This window comes from Macaca nemestrina, chromosome 6, assembly GCF_043159975.1.
Source record: "Macaca nemestrina isolate mMacNem1 chromosome 6, mMacNem.hap1, whole genome shotgun sequence".
Taxonomy (NCBI): Eukaryota; Metazoa; Chordata; class Mammalia; order Primates; family Cercopithecidae; genus Macaca; species Macaca nemestrina.
The window spans coordinates 84,670,418-84,695,866 of NC_092130.1; the positions used below are offsets into that span (position 1 = coordinate 84,670,418).

General features: G+C 40.2%; 1 protein-coding gene across 14 annotated transcripts in view; it reads right to left on the reverse strand.

Annotated features, from left to right (window-relative positions):
- The window catches only part of LOC105484017 (calpastatin), a 110,615-nt gene extending 85,509 nt beyond the window's left edge, over positions 1–25,106 (reverse strand). For 3 of the 14 annotated variants that reach the window (XM_071098688.1, XM_011745238.2, XM_011745168.2), the window contains exons 1-2: positions 24,755–24,885; positions 11,172–11,234 (exon numbers count right to left, since the gene is read on the reverse strand). In XM_071098688.1, coding sequence (XP_070954789.1) covers positions 11,172–11,234; positions 24,755–24,829 — 138 coding nt within the window. In that variant the 5' untranslated portion in view covers positions 24,830–24,885. Of the gene's footprint in view, positions 1–11,171; positions 11,235–24,105; positions 24,249–24,754; positions 24,888–25,090 lie in introns of those variants that run through there. The other 11 variants (XM_024793585.2, XM_071098685.1, XM_071098687.1 and 8 more) reach the window with 6 other exon arrangements.
- Between the last annotated feature and the right edge of the window lie 343 nt (positions 25,107–25,449).

Consider the following 25,449-nt stretch of genomic DNA (forward strand, 5'->3'; position numbering starts at 1 on the left):
TTTTCTTCATTATATTTGGAGTTAAATATTACCAAAGCTTTGAAAAACTATAATAGAATGCACTATTTGAGAATGATGTGCATAGAATTAGATTTTTAAAATTAAGGGTGGCTATGGAGTCAATGTTTACAAAAACCCTCTTGGAAAAACCAGCCACTCCTATAATCTCTCCTTCCTTAATGCAAAATTCCCTTGCAGTGGTCCCTACACCTATAGCAATGGTCTGGAATGAAGTCTGCCTTACTATTGTTTAACAAGTATCATGAATATTACAAAACTTATCTCTTTTTGTGTAAGTAAACACTGACTTCAACTTCATTTTTCATTTATTTATCTGCTGTTCTTTACATAAATCTACATACACTGGAAGAAGAGTCTTCTATGCAAAATCTCCACATACTCAGCACCCTCTCAATCGTAATCATAGTACAATGGAAACCTTCTGTTACTCCACAAAAACAGCTTGGGAGAGAACTGATATTATCCCAGTCCCCAATCAGGACCTTATCTCAGCCCCCGTCCCTCTGGAAATACCAGCATTTCAGCCCTGCTGACCCTCCACTTCTTCCTGCACCCCCCACACTGACACAGGGAGCACCCAGCTTCCTCTACCCCTTTGCTCGCTGCTTCAACTTGAGTTATCCTTCCCACTCCCTACATGTAGGCATTTATCAACACTTGATTTTAGTTTCTCTCTCTTCTCTCTCTACACTCTTTTCTTCAATAATTTCAACCAGGAATTTTGGTAGTGAAATTTAGAGACAGAGATGGAATGGGAGCTTGAGCAATTTCAAGGGAATTGCTTTAAAACAGTTTATGATGAAGACTGAGCTAATATGTAGTCTAAAGAGAAGCCGTGAAATAAACAGTAAAAAATTAAAAAGAACAATCAAAAGCTCTAAAGGACAAGATCCTGGGAGAAGTGGGAAGAAATAGGATCAATAACTGGTCCCTCCAACCAAAGCCTCCCACACGGTCCACCAACTCTGAGACTGCAACTCTCTTAGTGTGCTCTACTGTATTCCCACAACATGGCAGAGTGAGTTGGGCGGGGGAAAAAGAGGGGTCATTTTAAAAAGAAAAAAAAAAAGAAAAAATAAAAAAAAAAGAAATAAAGAAAGAAATGTTTATGTGTGCTAGGCACCATGCTATGCACTCCACAAGAATTATTTCAGTGTTACTCAAAATGTGCTCAAAACACCACTGGCATAAGAGAAGAATCACGTGGAGTGACTGGCAAAAATACTGATTCCTTGGTCACACCTTAGATCTATATCAGTCTCTGGAGATGGAGCCTAGGAGTCCGAATTTCTCATACCATCCCCAGGTGATTCTTAGGCACATAAAAAGTTGATAATCCCTGCATTATCTCATGTCATATCCTGAAAAATGAGAAACAGAGAGTTTTAAATTTGTTCTGGTACTAATACAATGTTCTACACATTTACTAAGCATTCTGTAATGATGATACTTGAAAATAAAAGACTTTGTGAGGTCAATTTGCCATGAGGTTTTGCTTTCACAAATGAACTATTTTTTAATGCACAAGCCATTATGTATCGTGTCATATGGAAAAATAATATTGATATTACAATAAGAATCATACATATTCAGTCCTTAGATAAGACAGGTATCTTGCTATGGGTATAATTTCAGGTTATTGTCCCTTTTGAACCAGTCATCCCAATATTTTTGAGAAGCTAAGAAAGTCTAAAGAATAAAAAAATTAACTGTAAACATGATATTTCTGGAATAATATTTAATCCATCTGTCCATGAGGTTTCCAGTGCTTATGATGTGCTGAAGTGAACTTGAATATCCATTCAATTCCGTCAATATTTTGTTAGTATTTTATTCTGATTCCAAATGCAATAAAGTATAATCTTTTCAGAGACAATTTGATGGGACCTAAGATCTTAGATAGGTTCAGCTCATAAATCTGAAATAAGATAATGAAGGGTATATTATTGTTGTATGCTATAATGTTGGTATATTTATATATTCTCTCATAGAGGCAAAGTGCTCAGTTTTTTTTTAATACCATTTACTATCCAATGATACATTTTATGTATCACAGATTCTTAATTTAAAGGCACATTATTTTCATATTCTTTTTAAAAAGTACATCCTTAGGTTCTGATAAAACAGCTCATTGAATAGTGATGCATAGGGTCTCGCATGGTGGCTTACACCTGTAATCCCAGCACTTTGGGAGTCCGAGGCGGACAGATCACCTGAGGTCAGGAGTTCAAGACTATCCTGGGTAACATGGCGAAACCCTGTCTCTACTAAAAATATTTTTTAAAAAATTAGCTGGGCGTGGTGGCATGCACCTATAGTCCCAGCTACTTGGGAGGGTAAGGCAGGAGAATTGCTTGAACCCAGGAGGCAGAGTTTGCAGTGAGCCAAGATTGCGTCACTGCACTCCAGCCTGGGCTATAAAGTGAGACTCTATCTGAAAAAAAAAAAGATAGTGATGCAGAGGTCTTTAGTTCTAGCTATTGGCATATGTTTCTTCCTGTTGCATGTAGTTGGTTTTATAACAAAAGTGCTACTGAAGTTAATAAACTATCAAACTTCCCTCATTTTTCAATGGGAAGGTGCTGTGATATATAATCAACCAAAGAATTTGAGCCCTGCCCCATCCCCTAGGTAGACATCAATACGAGACTCACCTTTATTGCCAAACAAGTTCTCTTTACTGACCTAACAATAATAAAGTAATGCCAATAATAATAATAACAATAACAGGAGCTAAGATTTAAAGAGCACCTCCTATGTCCCAGGAACTGTTCTAGACACTACACATGGATGGTCTCATTGTTCTTCACATTGACTCTTATGTAAAAACTATTATTATCCTCATTTTATAGATAAGGAATGTGCCCTTAGTGAGGCAAAGTAACCTGCCTAAAGACACAGGGCTAGGAATTAGCAAAGCTGGGAATTAAATCCAGGCACTGGACTCTAAACCCTACACTCAGAAAGTATCATATGCTGCTTCCACAGAAACCACAGATCAATAGCAGGTTAACTGAGCTGTGAGTGTGGCTCTTCAAAGCTTTCACAGCAGATGAGAAAGAAGATGCTCTCACTGTGGTCTCAGAATGGCACAGAGTTTTTGTCCTGAATTTTGTAAATTTTCTAAATTTCTCTCAGAATTCAAACTGAATTTGTATCTTAGGATAAACAGATTGCTTTAATGTCTATATAATGCCTGGAGTTTTAATTGTAGCTTTGAACTTAAATTCACCCATTGCTCATGAAAACCTATCTGACACATTCCACATAGGAAAATAATTCTAATATCTATGTAAGTAAGTTTTGCTCATAGGAAAACAAGCAGTGACAAACATTATTTCATGATGACTTACAGAGAAAGACAAATGTACCAGGACCACACAGAGAAATCCCACAAAAGAGGTGATGCAAATGCCCTGTGATGATTAATCATCTCTTACTAATAATCCTCCTGCCCCTCTGTTAAAACTCCTGAGGGGCTGAATGATACGCAGAACAGAGTTTAAAGTGAGAGGCCATTTCACAGGTTGCACTCAAAGCAAACTAGAATAGAGGAGCTTGATTCAAAAAGCTGAACACTGTCATTATGAGCCAATTCCAAGAATTCCTAGTATAAAATATTCTCTCTAGAAGTTTCTATTTTTTCATTTTCTCATAGAAGAGAGCAGAACTTAACTAAACACTAAAGGAAGCCCACCAAATGCCAAAAATCTAGGCAGAATCTCCATCCTAATCAAGCCAATGGAATTATATTGAAAAACACAATGGGTGAACCACTTGTGTCATGCATCTGAAACGAGCAAGCTTACATCCCTGAAAGACCCCCTTCTCTCCTGAATGCTCAGACTTCACACAAATGTAGACATCTAGAAAACCTAGCAGTCAAACCTCTTTGGTAGGAGTCCTCCTCATGAGGCAACCTATCTTTATTCCCCATTAGTGCCTCTCTTTCTAACCCAAGTCAAAGGTTCCAAATTATGGAAACCAACTAACTAGAAATCTGGTGGGTTCAGTAGAGTGGGCAGGGCGTGGGAGGATGGGTTGTGCGCAGGGTGTGGCAGTAGGAATGCTGTACCTGGGGGAGTAGTTGTCCTAAGTACAAAGTGGCCTTCTTGGGGATGGAGGTAAAAACAGCCCCATTAGCAGTCCATGCTAATGGAGAATGGAGTTCTTCCCTGCATCTCATTTCATACAGTGGATGTTCTGTAATGAATGAAAGTCCACTAGGTAGTGGGGATTTTACCAGCATTGTGCATATTCACCTGCCCAACAGCTATAGACCTGAGGAGATTTAGTTAGCATGGACATGAACAGAAAGCAGGGCTAAGAACAACGTGCTCATCACAGCGGACAAACTCTAGGAGTAGGTCAAGCTCTCCTTAAAAATAAGTCAAAAAAAAAAAAAATGAGTCACCAGAAATAAATTTTGCCTCTCAAAACAATCAGAGAGAAAGGCAGAGGGCACCATTACCCTGAAGACTGAAAAAGACAGATCTCATAAGATGATACAGGTTAAGAAGAAAATTCAGACACAAGTGTGCATCCTTGATAGGAAACAAGATGGTATTACCTTCATGAAATGGAGTAAAGAGCTACAGATTGAGATGGAAAGATAATGGAGTGAGACAAAGAGATAAAAGAGGATAAGAAGGGGGCACAAAGAAACCAAAACCCAAAACCAAAATTTAAATCTGTATTAGAAGTTTCAAAGAGCAGAATTTAGAAATAAAATATGTGGCGGGCAAACTTCAGAAACTCTTCCAGAGTGCAAAGGTAGATGTCAACAAAAGAAAATTGTGAGGCAGATGATCAGTGAATGTTAATGTCAGAATTACAGTAGTCTCTCTTATCTGCAGGGGATATATTCAAAGATTCCCCAGTGGATGCCTGAGACTGCAAATAGTACTGAGCCCTGTACTCACTATGGTTTTTCCTATACATATATACCTATAATAAAGTTTAATTTCTAAAATAGGCACAGTAAGAGATTAATAACAATAACTAATACTAAAATATAACAACTATAGCAATATACTGTAATAAAAGTTATGTAGATGGGGTCTCTCTCTCTCTCTCTCTCAAAATATCTCATTGTATTGTACCGTGGATAACTGAAATCATGAAAAGTGAAACAGTTGATAAAGAGGAACTATTGAATATGTATGTTTAAGAAGAAACAAGGGAAACTGAAATAAGAGCAATAATTAAAGAAATAACTAAATAACAGACATTCCAAGACAAATTCATATAGAAAAACACATATTAATATACAGGCACATCCTGGCAGTATTTTTAAATTGTAAAAACAAAAGAAAAAAAATCTTGCACCAAGGTGAGAAAAATAAGCTTCCTAAAAAGTAAGTCAAAAGTAGGCTGCCTCAGACATCTCTGTAGCACAAAAAGCCAGAAAACCATGAAGCAATAGATACAGAATTTTGAGGAACGAAACTGTGACCCGAGAATGTTGTACAATTTTGTATTGATTGACTTCCTTGTGTGTCGCCAACGAGAAAACATGCTTACATTCACGCACACTCAGAAAATCATCATTGTGCTCCCTCCCTGAAAAAATGATCTTAGAAAATAATCAATGAAACAATAAATGAAAATTTCAAATGAAAAAATGGGGAAACCACAGTTGAAAAGAAACTTGTAACTTCCCAGAGTCAGTTTAGCCTCCCAAGTCAGACACCCAGTGCGAGCCTCTGGTGGCCACTTGGGGCTGGATCTCCTGGTGAGCCAGGCATGACTGCCTCGGTGCAGCTTTTCAGCTTAGCTTTTCTTGGCACTAAGACATGAGCTTGTGCAGCCACAATCAACTCCCTGCAATTAATATGAACTCTCTTGTCATGACACATAAAATGATGTTAAAATAATGTTTGCTGCAGTACTCTTCTAGAACTTGCTAATGACAGCTAAATCACTTGTGGGAACACTGTCACAAATTACTTCTTGGATAAGAAGTAAATTTCTCCCCCTTTCAAAAACAGAGCACAAAATAATTACTATTAAATGCCATATTGAATGCCAAGGTACTTGAATAATGGTTTTCTATATACTTAAATGCCACACACACTGGTGGGTCTTTTTTTAATTGGAAAAGATTTATCCATCACAAAGCACATGATTTACCATTTTCAGACTATAATGATGTTCCTTTGCTATTTCTGCTTAAAAATCAAGATATGCAGCATTTCACTAAACAAAATATGCATACACAGAAAAAAGATGCAGGAAAATACACCAAGATGTATATCGTGCCCATCTCTTTAGGTGCTGGAATCCTAGATGAGGGTGTTTATTTTCTATTTTTCTTTTTTTTTGACACAGAGTCTCGCTCTGTTGCCCAGGCTGGAGTGCAGTGGTGCAATCTCAGCTCACTGCAACCTCTGCCTCCCAGGTTCAAGCAATTCTCCTGCCTTAGCCTCCCAAATAGCTGGGACTACAGGCGCCCACCACCATGCGCGGCTAATTTTTGCATTTTTAGTAGAGTCAGGGTTTCACCATATTGGCCAGGCTGGTTTCGAACTCCTGACCTGCTGATCTGCCTGCCTCAGCCTCCCAAAGTGCTGGGATTACAGGCGTGAGCCACCACACCTGGCCAAGGGTGTTTATTTTCTTTAAATTCTCTGGTACTTTCTAAATGTTTTTCAATAATTATATTTTAGCTGCGCAATCATTAAAAAGTACTAAAATTGGCATATATAATAATTATAAATACATGACATCATGATAATTTAAGAATATACACACAATTTTAGAGCAGTAGTTAGTTAACTAAGTGGTAAGACTCAGGGTAATATTGTTTTTCACAAGTATGTATTATTTTGTGATGAAAAAAAGTCTAACTTTATTAAAAGAAAAAAGTTTTAAAAATGTTTGAGTCATTCAACATTGAATTCGTGCATTTTAGAAGGAAGAAAGGTAAATATTGAGGAAAAGCAGGCCACCAATGCCATTAGAGTAAGGAAAATGTAACAAACATCTTTTCCTTCAAGGCAGAATTTGCATTCTCTTTCGTGTCTTCTTTCCTTTACTCATAAAAAATAAATCCATTGTTAAATTTGAAGCTTTTAAAATTGGCTCTCTGAGATCATGCCCGTTTTATACTTTAAATTCCATTCCCCAGGACTTTACTGAAATATGTTGCCAAAAGATTCACAATCCCCCAGTGTGGCCAGATGTGTCAGTTACATCCTTTAAATAGATTTGATTGCAGGTTTGGAAAGACTTATTTGTTCTACTGTATTTAAAGTTGCTGATGGTAAGTGTTTTCATTTTCCTTTTTCCTCCTCTCTGGTTACTTTATCTTTGGTTTGTTAGTCCATTCAACTTTTGGCCCTATAATTCATCTCCATCTGAGAAAAAATTGAAAACTTCGTAACAATTGGTATAAACAAGCAAACATAAATAAATTCTCAGACACTTACCTTACCCTGTCCTCAAGTATTTGTACTTCAAATGCAGCATGACAAATGATATACTAGTTTCAACGTTCTATTAAAATTGCTGTAGGTAGCTGGGCGTGGTGGCTCACACCTGTAATCCTAGCACTTTGGGAGGTGGGAAGATTACTTGAGCCCGGGGAGGTCGAAGCTGCAGGGAGCCATGATCACGCTACTGCACTCCAGCATGGGCGACAGAGTAAGACCCCATCTCAAAAAAATAAAAATAAAAATAAAATTGCTGCAGGTATCTTAGGATCACTTAAAGGTTGTGTTGGGGTAATATTCCGAAGAAAAACAACTATTGACAAATAGCAAGGGAGAAAGAGCTCTGAAATTCACATGGCTACATTCATCTCCATGTCTGTTTTGTTTTGTTTGTTTGTTTGTTTGAGACAGTCTTGCTCTGTCGCCCAGGCTGGAGTGTAGTGACACAATCTCGGCTCACTGTAACCTCAACCTCCCAGGTTCAAGCGATTCTCCTGCCTCAGCCTCCCAAGTAGCGGGGACTATGGGTGCATGCCACCATGCCTGGCAAAATTTTTTTGTGTGTGTGTTTTTAGTAGAGACAGGGTTTTACCATGTTAGCAAGGATGGTCTCGATCCCCTGACCTTGTGATCCGCCCGCCTCAGCATCCCAAAGTGCTGGGATCACAGGCGTGAGCCAATGCACCTGGCCCTCCATGTATTTTTACATACTGCAATATAGTGGTGGTTCTCACCTAACCCTCATCAATTTTTTCTTCTGGTTATATCCTCCCAAAGTCCTCCTCTGTGCCCTTTTCTGGCATCTCTAATTGAAATGCAGCAGAATAATAAAAAGAGAAGAAAAAACTGTGAAGAAGTACCCCTAACATAGAAAGCAAATTTTCAAACTGATTTTGTTTCAAAGACCCTGATTTGTCCTCAGAGGACTAAGCAGTATATTTGCATATGCTTGGGGACGGTAAGTTATTTCACATGTCAGGTACATGCCAGTTTGAAAATGGATTACTAAAATCCAAACTAAGCTTCTTAATCTCACGTTTTGGTCAACAGAGCAGTAGGTAAGAAAATATTTGGAAGAAATAATTAGTTTCAGGAAGTCTTTCTCTGGTAATTTTGAGAAGAAAAGGGGATGGCAATAAACTGTGGATGGTAGGCAGGACAGATAACAAATTCAGATTGCTCATGGTTTTATAGTTGTGAACATCAAGGCTAACATAATGCCTAAAGTGGGACAGTTTCCTCGAACTGTCTCCAGGACACAGTATCTCATCAATGACTTATTTGCACATAACATAAAGAATGAGGACCTTTGAGGCAGACCATTTTGGAAACATACCCTGACTACCAAGTATACCCACCCTCATGCTTGGCCACCTTAACAAATACATACGGGCAGAATTTAAGGAGAGAGAAGAGCTCTAGGAACCTCTTCCAGTTTTGAGCACTGCCCAATTCACAAATCATTCTTTGCTCTAACAAATTCTGTTAAATTTATTTTGTCTAAAGTCATGATTTAAGCTATGGGGACAGAGCAAAGTCTCTATCCCCTTTTTGCTTCTGCTGGTTGGGACAGAGTCAAAACACTGATTATGTCCAGGCTCTGGCACAAGGGCAGGAGTCATGAATGTGAATTTACCAGAAATATAATAAAACAATGTCAGAATTGCTATGCCAATAAGGAGAAGAAAAATTCCCTGTTCCTTCATTAAAGTGGAAGTTCAGCCTTTCAATGTTTTAAATCAAAGTCAAGTCTACCTCTTATAACTGGGCTTCTTAACAGTGTTTTCCTTTCTAAACCTTTTATAAATATGGAGATGACAGACATTATAATCCAGACATTAAAGAGTTAACTATGTGCCATCACTTGTTACATACCAATAATGCCGGTACATCCTGTATATCCAAGCTGTAATATTAAGTTTCCAAGTTACAATTGGCAAGAATGACCAAATTAGTATTGGCTTTGTATCCGCTTGGCCATATTGGAAAAGAAAACTTCCTTTTTGGGCAAATAACCTTGATTAACATTAATAGAGAGTAACATCCAAAAACATTATTTACTGGTCTGGAGAATAAAGGAACACTATGGTTTTCAATCAGGAAGTGTTCAATATTTGCTCAATATTAATTTGATAGATAACCTATCAGAAAATATATTTAAAGGGTAGGGTTGATAAATGAGTTAAATGACACTAGGTAGATTTTCTTTTCTTTTCTTTTCTTTTCCTCTTTTTTTTTTTTAGACGGAGTCTCGTTCTATCACCCAGCCGGAGTGCAGTGGTGCGATTTCGGCTCACTGCAACCTCTGCCTCCCAGGTTCACGCGATTCTCCTGCCTCAGCCTCCCGAGTAGCTGGAATTACAGGCGCACACCACCACGCCCGGCTAATTTTCCGTATTTTTAGTAAAGACGGGGTTTCACTATGTTGGCCAGACTGGTCTTGAACTCCTGACCTCATGATCTGCCCACCTCGGCCTCCCAAAGTGCTGGGATTACAGGTGTGAGCCACCCCGCCCGTCTGACACTAGGTGGTAGATTTACATGCTGGGAAAAGGAAAAAATTGTATGTTTTTTTTTTTTTTTAAATGGAAATGTATCTTTTATTAATTTAACCAGGAAACAGGATGAAATCTTAATATGTTTACTTCTACTTTCTATTTTTAAAGAATCATTTGCCTTTCATGGCTATAAAAAATTCACTAAAAACTTGTTTGGTAAGAAACAATCTAAATTACATTTTCATGGGTACTGGTAATGAAAACAATGGTAGAAAATGTAGGCATAAACTTTAGTACAGAATGCATAGCAGGTTCTAGCCATAACAGCCTCCTTACATATTGACTATTTTGAAACTGCAGAAAATAAGCAGAAAGAAGAACTAAATTTCAGAAAAACACCTGATTAAAGTTGATAATATAGAGAAAAATCAAATGATCACTTGATGTTTTCTAGATTTCCATATACCTTTTAGAACCTGGCTATATGACGTTTACAAGTTAGAAACGACTCAATTTCTACTCGATAAAGATGAATATATTATCCAGTTATATTAAGATTTAACACACAAAAAGCAGGTAAAGGAAGGCAAATCTTGTACCCTTTGGAAGGGCAGAAATTTCACATGACTCTTTCGTAGAGAAGTAGGTCATTCTTAACAGTGCAAAGAATGGTATGTCATTCAGTGAAAGAGGAAACAGCCTCAAAGAAAACCCATCTCAAAGTGGGGAGATTTGGTTTTACTAGTTTTCCATAGAATCTATGCAAATTAAATAGTTATCTCTTCCTTTTGTTTATGAATCTGAAGGACTGGTTAATCTGGCTTTCCCTGTCCTCCTTGCATGGCTTATGTTACAAAAAAAAAAAGATTTTTCTTTCTACTACAGCATGTGTTTTCCCTTCTACACTTGACATGTTCATCAACAAAACAATTTGGATTCACCAATTCCTATAGGGAAAACACCCTAAGCAATAGTACCTTTAGTAATAGTTCTATTACTAAAGGGAAAGTATTCATACAAGCTCTATTCCCAGGAACAACTTTTTAAATTGATTTTTAGTGATTTCTCTCTATATTCTTGAATCAAAACTTGGTTAAATCAAAATTTCCCAATATTAAGCAAAGCAGAAGCTCTTCGCTACATCATTATTTAATACTTCAAGGCATATTTCACAGTTTAAAAGCAAGAGAAAATGAAAGCCCAGTATTGTGGAAATTACCTCATCTGATCCTTTCTTTTCTCCTGGTTTGGAAGGCGATTCACTGGTTTTTTCACTGACATGCTATAAAAAAGTAAAAAATAATGCTTAATAAAGGAAGATGACACAGATGATAGTAACTTTAATCCCCAAAGGCTAAATGCATACCCTTTTTTTTTTTTTTTTTTTTTTAAAAAAAAGACCACTTTAATCTTCCTCTGAGAATGCTGGTAATTCACACCAATGTAGGTGGCTTTCAAAAATCAAGGGATGCTACAGACATTCATTTGGGATCCAGAAGGTCAGTCTGTAATTAACTAGATGCAGAGCTGATTATGATGCCAAGGCGGCATCTTATCTCCTAAAAAAATGCCTCACGAATTTTAAGCTCAAGTTTTCAGCATGGTAGACATCTCATTCATCAAGGAGATGAGATCTCTAAGAACCATGTTTCATCTGAAGCCATACTTAAGGCTCAGTTCAGCAGGGACTCAGGAGTCCTCCAAGGGAATTCCCTAGAGTTCTTCCGCATATTCACCAATGCAGAAAGATAAAACCTGAAGGACAAAGACCATACCTGCAACTTCTTCTATGTATTATGGCTTTAAGATTTCATTATGTCTATAAACAGAATTATTTTTCTTACTAGGACACCGAGGATAAATGCAATTTTTAAAAGTGTTATTTTATTTTTAATTAACACATAACAATGGTACATATTTATGGGGTACAAGGTGATGTTTTGAATGTACATTGGGTAATGATCAAATCAGGGTAATTACTAAATCTATCACCTCAAATATTCATCATTTCTTTGTGGTGAGGACATTCAAAATCCTAGTTATTTTGAAGCATATAATACATTACTGTTAACTATAGTCACCCTACTGTGCAATAGAACAACAGATCTTATTCCTCGTAACTAACTGTCTTTATACCCATTGATCAAACTCTCCCTAATGCAAATATTTTTACATGTGGCATAAAAGCTTCAAGTAGCTTACATATTCGTTTGTTTTGGCGATAAGGTAAAATAAGCCAAACTTCACTGAAATTGTTTGAGAAATGAAAAAATAGTTATATGTTCCTGAATAGGGGTTACAAACAATTATTTCATTTCTGTCACACTGTGGGATGTTCAAGAAAGTGGGAAAAGGGAGCCAAATATGAAAAAACAAAAGCTTACCATTGAATTCAATCCTAATCACCCTCAATTGAATCAAAATATAAGATGCTATTATGTTCCCTAAAGCAGAATAATAACCTGGATATGTAGGTCAGTGAAATTATTTGAATTAAGAAGAATGATAATAATAACAATTTATATTATTATATACAAGGCACTTCCATATAGTCTTATTTGATACAAAAAAAAGAAGCTCATGTTGTTTTATAAATGAGAAAACTAAGAATAATAGTGATTTGATGGTGTTTACATGGAAACATAACTGGTAAATGGGAAAAGGTCACAAAACAGCCTTTCTGACTAAAATCTGTTGTTTGCCATTAGAACATGCTAAATGGAATTAGATAATGTTTTCTTTATTTTTAATTTATTATTATTATACTTTAAGTTCTAGGGTACATGTGCACAACGTGCAAGTTTGTTACATATGTATACTTGTGCCATGTTGGTGTGCTGCACCCATCAACTCGTCAGCACCCATCAACTCGTCATTTACATCAGGTATAACTCCCAATGCAATCCCTCCCCGCTCCCCACTCCCCATGATAGGCCCCGGTGTGTGATGTTCCCCTTCCCGAGTCCAAGTGATCTCATTGTTCAGTTGCCACCTATGAGTGAGATAATGTTTTCTTTAATCATATCAACAGATATGCTACTAAAAATTGCCAAGGAATACCAGAACCTGTGGCTGAACTCCTTTCTTAATAGTGTTTTGTATGAACAACTGGCCATAAGGCACATTCATGAATGTACAATTCTTACCCAGAAGAAACACTCTCATAGATTAGTGATTGGAATCCCACTGAAAAGCAGCCAGGGTGCAATAGCTTGGTGAAACCCTCTACAGGGCTTCTTTTTCCTATACATCCTAGTCAAGGGTTTGTTTATACATAGCTGAGGGCAATCAGTCTTGAATAATTAAATGAATCTTTTAAAAATGAACCATTTTAAAGCCCACTTAGATATCATGGCTATATGGCAATTGATAAATATTAGAATAATTGGTGAGAAAAAATTTGTAAAAGCCAGACTTGAGGGGGAAATATTACTTATCTCTGTTAAAGTAAATAAGGGGGCCATTAGCCTGAGGTAGTCTCTGTCCTCAGATACCTTACTAAGCACACTGAAACTTAACTTGAAGGCATTTCTTGTAAATGGCTTAAAACAAAACAAAAATGAGCCTCAGCCAATCATAACCAGCCAACCAGCTGACTGGTTGTATAACTACAAACCTCTCATCAGGCCATACCTAAATAAGGCAAATGCCTAGTTGTAGCCAATCAAGTAATTTCTTCGCTTTGCTTCCACATGCAGCTATAAAAGCTTGCTGCTCTTGCTGCTGGAGTGTACTGAGCTCTCTGAACCACTTTTCATTTTCAGTACTGCCCAATTCATAAATCATCCTTTGCTCAAATAAGCTCTGTTAAATTTGCCTAAAAGTTTTCTTTAAACATCTCTAAAAAACTCATTCTACAAAGACAGAGATTACTAAATCTGTCTCCCTCCAGAACTGGCAATTTTAGAACCATGATACCACATTCATAATCTGTAATTCATATTTTTTCAGATTACATAATATAAGTAATAACAATAATAGCCACTGTTTTATTGGATGTTTACTATTTTGAGTGCCTCATTTACTTGTCAAGAGATTTTACAAACGAAAAAACTTTAAAAGGTGACTTGCTCTTGTCTGGTACAAGGTTCCATGCTCTCCGCAGGGTCTCACTCTGCTTTCTGCTCATGTGGCAAATATATATCATAATTTATTACCCCACAGTAAATGCATGTACAGCCTTTTCTCCCTTAAAATAGTAACTTAAAATAACAACTTTAAAATTATGTACTATAAGCATTGTTATTTTTTGACTTCAAAAGAAAAAGTTGCTCACAATAGAAAGCTATTTTAAAATACACAAAAGTATAATGACATAAATAAAAATCACTTATAATAAAAGGCCAATTTTTTTAGAACTTCATGAATTATATTTTTCCAGGTTTTTTTTCTTTTCTTTTCTTTTCTTTTTTGAGACTGAGTCTCACTCTGTTACCCAGGCTGGAGAGCAGTGGTGCGATCTCGGCCCACTGCAACATCCACCTTCTGAGCTCGAGCTATTCTCGTGCCTCAACCTCCCAAGTAGCTGGGATTACAGGCATGCACCACCATATCCGGCTAATTTTTATATTTTTAGTAGAGATGGGGTTTCGCCCATCTCTGTTGGTCAGGCTGGTCTCGAACTCCTGACGTCAGGTGATTCACCTGCCTCGGCCTCCCAAAGTGTTGGGATTACAGGTGTGAGCCACCGCTCCTGGCCCAGTTCCTATTTTAAGCCCAGCTATTTATCATGAAAAATTTCCAACAGACAGAAAAGTTGAAAGAATAATACAATGAATGCACATATTCCCCCCATTCAGATTTCAACAACGATTAACATTGTTGCCACATTTTGCCGTTTGCATACACACACAGGCATACATACAGACACACACACACACACACACACACACACACACACACACAGAGAGAGAGAGAGAGAGAGAGAGAGAGGGAACAAGAGGGCGCTACATGTTTTTATATACCTGTATTGGAAAGTAAATTACAGATATCCTGAACTTTTAACCCTAAACTTTTCACCACGCATCTCCTTAAATTTGAGAACATTTTCCCAAACGGTATTGGTATATACCCAATACTATTATCACCCTAAGACAATTAACAAGAATTTCCAGTAAATAACAAGTTTATCAATTAACCACTGCCCTGATCATTTCTTGAATATTATTCAATATTCAGCAGTCTGTTAATGATGTAAAGTCAATTGTATCTTTTCTCTGAGAGAGATTCATGAAATAATTGAGTACTTTTCACATAACTGAGAAGACGGAATGAAATATTTGGGAATGACATATGTCGAATTTGATCCGGCTCAGGAATCTGCAGGAGTCTAAACAGCGAAGAGAGAAAACTCTGCTGACCACTACACTACATGTAACTGCTGGGTTGAGGAGAGTGAGATGAGCAGGGAACAGGGAAGGAGTGACAGCTGGGGAAAGAGAACTGAACCACAAAACTAATTAGACAATAGAAACTAACACCTCCTAAGCATCTACTCTGTGCTAGGCCCAGTGCCAGGCATCTCCTATGTGGTCTCCTTTGCTCCCCACAGCAGCTCTAGGGAGTAGCCACTGTCGCCTTGGTTCATGAATAAAGAAACTGAAGATCTGAACAGCAATGTTCTCCATGGTGATACCACTCAGGATTACGTGGGCCAGAGACTAGGCTACTTTGGATCTAGTTGAAAGCTAACTAGGATCTTAGGATTTTCATCAAAAAAGTCTTTAGAGCATGCCAGTGATCTGAAATGAGAACAAAACAAAAGGCGCGAAAAATAACAAAACACAAAACCTTCCTATTCTAAAATTTGTTTTATAAATGAACAGAACACACAATACTTATGAATTCTGTCCTGTATTGGCAGCTAGAGAGGAGGCCAAAGACAGGAGGAGCAGGACAGGATGCCGTAGAAAAGAATTTCATTGGAAGGACAAGGCCCTAGAAGACAGGAGACTAGATGGGGGCTAAGATGAAGGGGGTATGTGCTCCAGAAGCTCAGAGCCAGGGAAAAAAAATCAGATCTAGGGCTTTGCTGTCTTAACTCAAGAAGGAATAATTTTTCACACTGTTTTCATCCTCATTTTTATCACGTAGTTGGCAAGTACAACTGTCGTTTGTCCTCATTCTAGGTGACAGCCTCTATACATTTAAAATCTGCCATTGCAAACCCATAAATCTGAAAAAAGTCAATAAGAGCTAACCGCAATAAGGCTCAGAGCCTGAGCTCTCACCCAGCTAAGGGCTTCTGCCAGGGCGAGGTTCAACTCTGCCGCATTTAGGCACCTGCCCTGTTATTACCCAGATACACACAGAGACATAGACAGCCGAGGGAACATGTCACACAAAATAAGATAAAAATCAAAGAAAGTAGGCCAGGCGCAGTGACTCACGCCTGTAATCCCAACACTTTGGAAGGCCAAGGTGGGCAGATCAGGAAATCAGGAGTCCGAGACCAGCCTGGCCAATATGGTGAAATCCCATGTCTACTAAAAATACAAAAATTAAATTAAGGGGCATGGTGGTGCGCACCTGTAGTCCCAGCTACTCAAGAGACTGAGGCAGGACAATTACTTGAACCCAGGAGGTGGAGGTTGCAGTGAGCTGAGATCGCACCATTGCACTCCAGCCTGGGTAACAAGAGCAAAACTCCATCACAAAAAAAGGAAAAAAAAAAAATCAAAGAAACTTCTTCACATATAAAAGAAGCAAGAGGACAGAAAAGCAGCCCTTGCCAGCGTTAAGTCCAGCTGTCAAAAGACTATGAAATGCTAGTGTGCTTCTGAAATGCCTTTGCTTTATTATTAGTTTTTTTTTTAAAGTATGAGGCTTCTTTTAGGAGGAAAGGAAAACATTCTGAAGTAAAATTGTGCTGATGGTTGTGACCACCCTGTGAATATACTAAAACATATTGTATCATATGCCTTGGTGGGTGACTTATTTGAAAACTTAAAAATTTTCCTTCTTCGATTTGGTGAGAATTTCATTGCAATAGTATTTGCATGTCCAGGGACAGCTGTGGAAAACTCATGGAGCAATAAAAGGTTATCTTGGTGCCTCTGGACTCTCCAAGCTCATGGAACTCAGCTCTCTACCGTCACACACACGGAGAAAGGCTTGTACCAGGGGCTCCCGAGGATCACAAAGCCTTCAGGTTAGCAGTAGGTCCCATCCTTCAGTGCCTGTCACAGGCACCTGGGAAGCTTTTAGAAACATTTGTGTCAGGGCATAGGGATTTAGATTTAGTTTGAATAGAATGCGGCCTGGCCATGGGTACATTTTTCTAAAGTTCCCCAGCTGATTCCAATATACAATCAGGATTGAGAACCACTGGTTTTAGGGGAAGATTTGTGGGCACCATGATAGGAAGTGGAAGTTTCTGCTCCTCAAACCATCCCACTGAGTCGGCACCCATGGGGAGGTTCCTAGGGTCAGGCAGACTGGGTCGGCTCTGGGCTCCTCCTGGGTAAACTCGGATTGCTCAGTGAAGTCGCACAGTGCCCTATGTTCACACCAGTGTTTCCTGTCTAATTCTGAGCTTTGCCCTATTAATGGAGCATTGTGTTTTCATATTTGCATATTAATCTCTATTTTCTCAGTAAAGCAAACAAATTAGCACTCTATTGTACACTCTATTGCTTACTGATTACTTTATAAACCCATACATCTTGCCTTCCTAATCACAGGGTAAATTACATCCTTTTGTTCCTAGATGTGTGGTAGGACCATAACAAATAATTCTTGATTGAAAGACCATGTTTCCGGCCGGGCGCGGTGGCTCACGCCTGTAATCCCAGCACTTTGGAAGGCCGAGGCGGGCGGATCACAAGGTCAGGAGATCGAGACCATGTTGAAACCCCGTCTCTACTAAAAATAGAAAAAAATTAGCCGGGCGCAGTGGCGGGCGCCTGTAGTCCCAGCTACTCGGGAGGCTGAGGCCGGAGAATGGCGTGAACCCGGGAGGCGGAGCTTGCAGTGAGCCGAGATTGCGCCACTGCACTCCAGCCTGGGTGACAGAGGGAGACTCCGTCTCAAAAAAAAAAAAAAAAAAAAAAAGAAAGAAAGACCATGTTTCCACAAGCCCATAAACATTCCCTGAGAAGTACTTTTGCTCTTTTCAGATCAGTAAACTAGACAAAAGAGAAAGAGGCCAAGAAGGTAGCTTGAAAAATTAAGAGATGATGTGCAAATTGGTATTTCCCACAAAAATACCTTACGATATATTTGTATATGTATTCTACTTGCCAAAGCAAAATTATTCAGCAAACAAGCAGAAGGACCAAAGCTTCTGTAAAGCTGGTTTTGCTTCATAACCGTCTCCCTGGGTGCAGATCCTAGGAGTGTCCCCCAGGTGGATTCCTTGTTCCACTTCTGCTGTGTTCAAATTGCAGTGGAACTTTGCTGGCTGCAATTCTCCTGATGGATGGCCTCAAGTTGGGTTTAGCCAACAGCAGGCACTGCCAGGAGACTAGAGGTGGTGGGTGGGTGGTATTCCCTTTGCTCCACCCCCTCCTCCGGTAGCACCTCCTGCAGGATGGGTCGGCTGTGGTTCCAGCTTCCACAAGGTAACCCTTGTCCTCCCTGTGTCCCTCTAGACTACGGGTGGTAGCAGCTTCCTGCAATTTCTAATCTCTGGGTTGCCTCACCCTCCCTTGATGGCTTCCCAGCCTTTTTTGTTGCCTAGGTAAGCAATTCCCCTATGTTTCATTCCCTTTGTTTTAAATACTCAGAGTCATTGCCCTCTGTTAGTTGACTGCAATAGACTCTAATAGGGCAGAAAGAGCACAGATTTGTAAGGCTATGTGACCATGACCTTGGGCAGATAATTTAATTTTTCAGTTTCTTCTTGTAACATAGGGCTAATGGTATCTATCCCAGGGGCTGGCAAATTTATGAAAAGAGTTGACATTAGTGAGGAGCCTGGCTCATTGCCTTGTTAATTTTAAGAATACAGTTAAAATTATTCCACTCCCTTCTTTTTCCCTGGCAGCAATCTAACTGTGGTGAATTAGAAGCCAGTGACTAAAGGTTTGAGGATTTCATTTCCTAAGGCTGTAAACATTAGAACAGAAGAATTTAGTATTTTACTTTCCCTAAAGTACAAAGGAACCTTATCAGGTTCATCTGATAAAGCTTTTGTTTAGTACTTTGTCTATCTCATGACTGTGTATTATATAGTATTCTCACATCTTCATATTACACTCAAGGAGATAAACTACATGGGGGTTAAAGAATTCACTTTCCCAACAAACTACAGCAATTTGGTTACAAGGATGAAACTTGTATTTGCAATTCCCATACTTTAAAATATGTTGAAAAAGTGTGTGTGTGTGCTTGTGCTGGCAGCTGTGACAGTTAAGAGATAAAACAAGATTGGCACAATGTTGACAATTATTGACACCAATGATTGGTATACGAAGAGGTCATTATACTCTTGTATTTATTTATTTGTTTATTTATTTATTTATTTATTTATTTATTTTTTGAGATGAAGTCTTGCTCTGTCACCCAGGCTGGAGTGCAGTGGCGTGATCTGGGCTCACTGTAAACTCCGCCTCCCAGGTTCACGCCATTCTTCTGCCTCAGCCTCCCAAGTCGCTGGGATTACAGGTGCCTGCCACCACACCTGGCTAATTTTTTATATTTTTAGTAGGGATGGGGTTTCATCATCTTGGTCAGGCTGGTCTTGAACTACTGGCCTTGCGATCCACCCGCCTCAGCCTCCCAAAGTGCTGGGATTACAGGCGTGAGCCACCGCCCCCGGCCTCATTATACTCTTCTCTTATTTTGTGTACTAATGCTTAATATGTATTAAGGATTAACTGCATAGCTATAATTCTGAAATCCCTATGTTTCATTGAACCCCAAGTGTTCGTTTTTTTTCTAACATTTTAAGATTTTAGCGGACATGACAAGATGCCACCATAAAGGTACAGGCCCTATGTGTCCAGTTTTCAGAGGTGGCATCTACTGCCTGTCATAGATTAGCTCCTGGGATTCACCTGAAGTAAGGCTTGATGAGTTTTCCCTAAGTCAAAGGGGGTATCATGAGAACTTAAATAGTTACTTTGTTGCCACAGCAGTCGTCATGAGAATGAACTTGTAGTTTTATCTATGAGACATGCAAGGGGAGGCCAGGCACAGAGCACTGCACGATTTTTTTGTGTGTCCACTGCACTCTGCACAAAACTGACACACAGCAGGTGGACAATAAACAACTGTGAACATCTTTGAGCTTTACCAAATTTATTCTTATGTTCTATGAGTTTTTTACAATCAAAACAAATTCCATACATTTTTAGAAAACTATAACTTTAGACCTTTTTCTTCCTGAGTTAACTGACTTGTCCATTTGAGGAGATAACTTACATAAACAGTGTTTATTGGATGGAGCTGTTCATGCATTTTTCTTAACTGGAAGACATCTGATATACTTTTTCCCCCTTTATGGCGGCTGTAAAGCTTTCTGGGTATGTTTTCATGAAAGGAAAATGAGACAACTTAAAGAACAGAACTTTAGTATCTGTTAATATGATTTTCATCTTTAAAATACCTCAAGGGGGAAAAATGATGGACTACTTAGAGTAGTCTTGTATCTGCTGAGACAATCTGGTCAGAACTAATTACCCACCTATCCATGTGGAATCTCACATGACCAGCCACTGTTCCCACCCCCAGAAGGCTATAGCATTCTTTAAAAGGCACTTGTAGAATATAATTAACTTTCTGGGAAGTGCCAAAACTGATTTTAAAGAAAAATATTATCAGATGCTACTCTTAGTTTTAAAGGCGTATACAAAATGGGGAGCAAACTAATTCAAAGACTGTCAGCTGAAAGAGAAAGGCTGTATTTGACCTCTGTGCTTCCATTACCCTAAAGTCTGAGCCCTTTTTGCAGGCCCTGTTATTTGCCTTCCTTAGTTCTAAAATTCACTGTGAGCAAGTGATCTGTCCTGCCATGGGAGGCTTGCAACACCCTTCCCAGGCTGGTTGCAATGACGGGGCCTCCCAAATGACTGGGCTCCTTGATCATGCTGTCACTAGGTCTATGGATCTAATTAGGCTAAGAAACACCTTTAATTAACATAGCCTAATAGAATCAACTTATGATTCAGGAATGTGATTACTGGTGTGGGCCAAATTAACCTTCGTTCATGCTTGATCGTTACATGGCTCATAAGATGTTCTTCAAATTTAGCTTTTCAAAGTTGTGTGTGTGTGTGTTTACTACAACCACATAATTCTTCAGAAGATAAAGTCAATAGAATTGATGGCATTCAGTGTGGAAATACACATTGTAATGTTTCACTGACTAGTTTTATAGGTGGCATGCTGTTAAACAAATGCATCTTAGACATTCTTTTAATTATTTCATTTTATTCTGCCAAAATCTTGAAAGTTAGATCATTTACAACCTTTTCAGTATTTAAGGATTCCACAAAGATATTTTAATTATAGGATTTATCTGAAGTATTATGAGATATCTGTGTATATACAGACATTTGTGTTTATATCTGTAGATACATACACATATAAATCTGTCTATATATGTATTATACATGCATGTGTATATACAGACATCTGTATTTATATCTGTAGATATATACACACATAAATCTAGTTATCTATATATGTATTATACATGCATGTGTGTATTATATATAAGTATGCACATATATGTACATTGGATTGCATATGCTTGTGTGTATGTGTGTATGCATATATGTGTGTGTATATATAAATATATGTTATAAACTGGCTCCATGGACCTTTGGGGGATTTATGGGTGGTCTTTTGGAAATCTCTGAACTCCCTGAAGCTATATTGGAAACTGCATTTTGTGTACGTTTGTACGTATTTTGTTGCAAGGGAAAGCAGTCCATAAATGCCATTTGATTCTCAAAATTGTCTGTGACCACCCACCTATCACCAAAGGAAAAAAAGAAAGTTTAGGAGTCCATGGTCTAGCGCTATACCGTCCATTACTATAGCCCCTGGCCACTTGTGGCTACTGAACACTCTTGAAATGTGGCAAGTGTGAATTGAGATATGTTAGTGTAAATATACACTGGATTTTGAAGAATTAACATAAAAAAGAATGTAACATATCTCAATGGCTTATACATTGATTACATGATGAAATAATAATATGTGGGATATAATAGGTTAAGTAAAATATATCGATTAGCACAAATTTCACCTGCTTTTTGTTGCGATGTTGTTGTTGTTAAAGTGGCTCCTTGGAAATCTGAAATTGCAGATGTGGTTCATATTATATTTCCATTGAATAGCACTGGTTTGGGAAAAGTTATAGCTTGATCACAGGCATGTAGCTGGTTCTAGGAGGGCTAGCAAAATGTTTTCATGATAGTACCAAAATTGGATTCTAAGAGAGGTTTTAGCAAAAACATCAAACCATGACTAAACAAAACAGGGTTAAAAACATAGATTTAAACTACTTTCATCCAAGTAATCCAGCAGAGTTTCCTTTAGAGAACCATGAGTCTGGAAGGAGAAGTCAGATGTCAACTCTGAACTATCCCTATCCATATTTGCAGATAATGTACATGGTGCATTTTGATAAGAACCTTAGGCCAATAATGACTCAAAGTAAACGTTTGCTCTTACCACATCAATAAAATGCTACATGTAAAAGTCCAGGAAATGTACTGGAAAACACTCAAGAAGAAATATCTCAAGGGAAATTGGAATTCCCAATTCTTAAAAGTATATGTATATTGTATCTTGATTTTTGAATCTAATTAGTCCTTACCAATACTTATGTAGTGCATATGATTTCTATTTTACAGATGTGAAAGCAGATGGAAAAGGTTGACTTATTTTCATTTAAGAAAAACTCTTTGTTCTCCACAGTGTACATGGAGGCTTTAAAAAGAACTTGTAGGCCTGGTGCAGTGGCTCATGTCTGTAATCCCAGCATTTTGGGAGGCTGAGGTGGGAGGATTGCTTGAGACCAGGAGTTTTAGACCAGCCTGGGCAACATAGTGAGAGAGACCCTGTACAGTGTATGTGTGTGTGTGCATATATATATATATATATATCCTATAAATATATACACATACACACACTATACATATATACTATATATATAGAAAGGAAGAGTAAAAAATAATCTAAAAAAACCACTACTTTTGGGATATAATTCTGCCTGGCACATAGTAGATGATCAATAAATGTCCATTGTCTGATAAGTAACAGTTTCTTTCTTGATTCTTATACAGGGTTTCTAGCTCTAAAGTGTGTCTGTTTCCAACATCTTTGCTTTTTCCAATACCACATGCTAAGAAAAAGACATACCTAACTAATTTTTTAATTCTCACCATAAATCCATGAGACATAAACATTTTGGCTCTCACTGTCAACAAAACTGTGTGTGGTTTTGTTTTTTGGTTTTTGTTGTTTTTGGAAAGCAGTCTAATGTTAAATCATGCTTCCTGGTTCCAAAACACTAGAAGTGCCAGCTAGACTGGATATCACACCTAATTGGTAGGACAGACATTCAATGCACCAAACAAATGGAACGTTCTTGTCCCTCATCCAAAGTAATAAAGTGCAGAGCAGTTCGCATTTGTGCGCGCTCTCTCTCCCTCCCTCCCTCTCTCTTTCTCGCTTTCTCTCCCCAACCCCTCCACCGCTCTCTCCAAGGGTCTTGGTCTCAGATCTCAGTTGCTTCTAACCCTTGGTGTTTGGGATTTTCTCCCTGCCTCACATTGCATCTACCTTTCCTTTGCTTAAGGGTTAAAAACGGACCCTAGATCTAAGCTCTTGCGAGCTGCGTCCGAGTTCATTCAGGAATCCACCTTCTAGACAGAATTCCTCCAGCAACAATTCCAGTTCCATCCCACTTGTGAGCGCCAGCAGAGCACAGTGCTTGACACAGGGGCGAGAAAGGTGCATGCGCTGCTCACGCTCGAGCGCGCTCACACATACCACAAGAGGGTGAGTCCCCAGCCTCTCCCGGAGCCTAACCTGAAGGTCTGTGAGGAGGTCGCACCCGGTTCGCACCCGGGCCGCACCCCTTCCACGCCAAACCCAGGACAACGCTTCATCCGCACGCCCAGAAGGGCAAAGCAAACACATTCCCTTCCAACACACTCCCTTCCCAGTCTTGCCCAGGCACAACCGCTCCTATTTACCGTCTTGTACCACCAGCTGGCGAATGCCATGGCAACAACCGGCTAACTCCGATCCGCACGGCGGAGGACCCAGCGAGGACGCGGGGTGCTGTGTTGGAGGCGCCGGGCTCGCACTCTGCCTGGCCGGGACCTGGCTGGCACTGAACTCGGCACATCCCGCGGCTGCCAGGTGGGCAGAACCCTGGGGGTGGAGCCCGGCGCAGACCCCGCCCCTCCCCGCCCGCCCGATTTGGCTCCTGCCTGGTTAGGGAAGAGGCTCTGCGTCTCCAGGCAGCCACGCCCTGCGGCCCGGCCTTAGCGCGGAAAACTAGATCCCGCTGTCCAGTGAAACCAAGGCACTCACTCGGGGGTCCTGAGTGAACCTCATTCCCCGTTCACCCACGTCTCACCAGCCAACTTTTCTCCACGCGCCCCCACTACACTCTACCCGGCCAACGCCACGCCCAGCGCACTGGACCCGGCCGGGGAACCGCAGACACCTCCAGCCACCTGCCGGACAGCGGCCGAGCCCCGAGCCCTCTCCCTGCCCCGCAGGGGCGCCGGGGGCGGCAGACCGGCCAGGCTGGCAACGCCCAGGGAGGGCGGCCACAGCTCCGGGACCCGGTCCCCCGTCGCCCAGCCCCGCGGCGCCGACAGGAGCGCCACTCACCTCCTGGGTGCGGCGGGCGGCGGCTGCGCGCCGGGGACGCGGGGAGGCGGCGGGCTTCTGGCCGGGCTGGGACATGGCGAGGCCGCTGCGGGCGCTGCCTCCGGGAATGCGCCGCGGAGAGTGGCGGGGAGGCCGGGCGGGGAGTCCTGCCAGGGAGGGAGGGAGGGAGGGAGGGAGGAAGCGGAGGGCCCGGGAGCGCGCGGTGAGGCAGCTTTTCCGACCCCACCCCAGGTCTGCGCCGGGGTTCCCCTAGCCCCGATGGGCCCTCCCCTTCCTGCCCGTGGAGGGACCCGGGATCCTGCCCTGTAACTTAACACCCACCGCCCCGGTCCTCACCCGGTGACCCTCCCCGGTCCCAGCACTGCTCGGGTTCCGGTTGGTCAGAAAGAAGGGGTTGGAGGTTACATCGTTCCTCCTTCGATGCCCAGATCTATCTAGCAGTTGTGCAACGAGAGAGCGGGACCCGGGCGTGGCCAGTCTACGCTTCGACCCTCCTCCCAATAATCCGGAGAAGTAGATACTCTTTCTACATTCTTCTCTGCTTTAGCTGTGAGAGTTTACCAACTCAAATCTGGCCCAAGCCTGGACAGTCTAGATAAGGAAGCGGATCATAAAAACAAATTAGTCTGTGTGTGTGTGTGTGTGTGTGTGTGTGTGTGTGTGTGTGTGTGTGTAAGTGCGTGCACGCGCCTGTA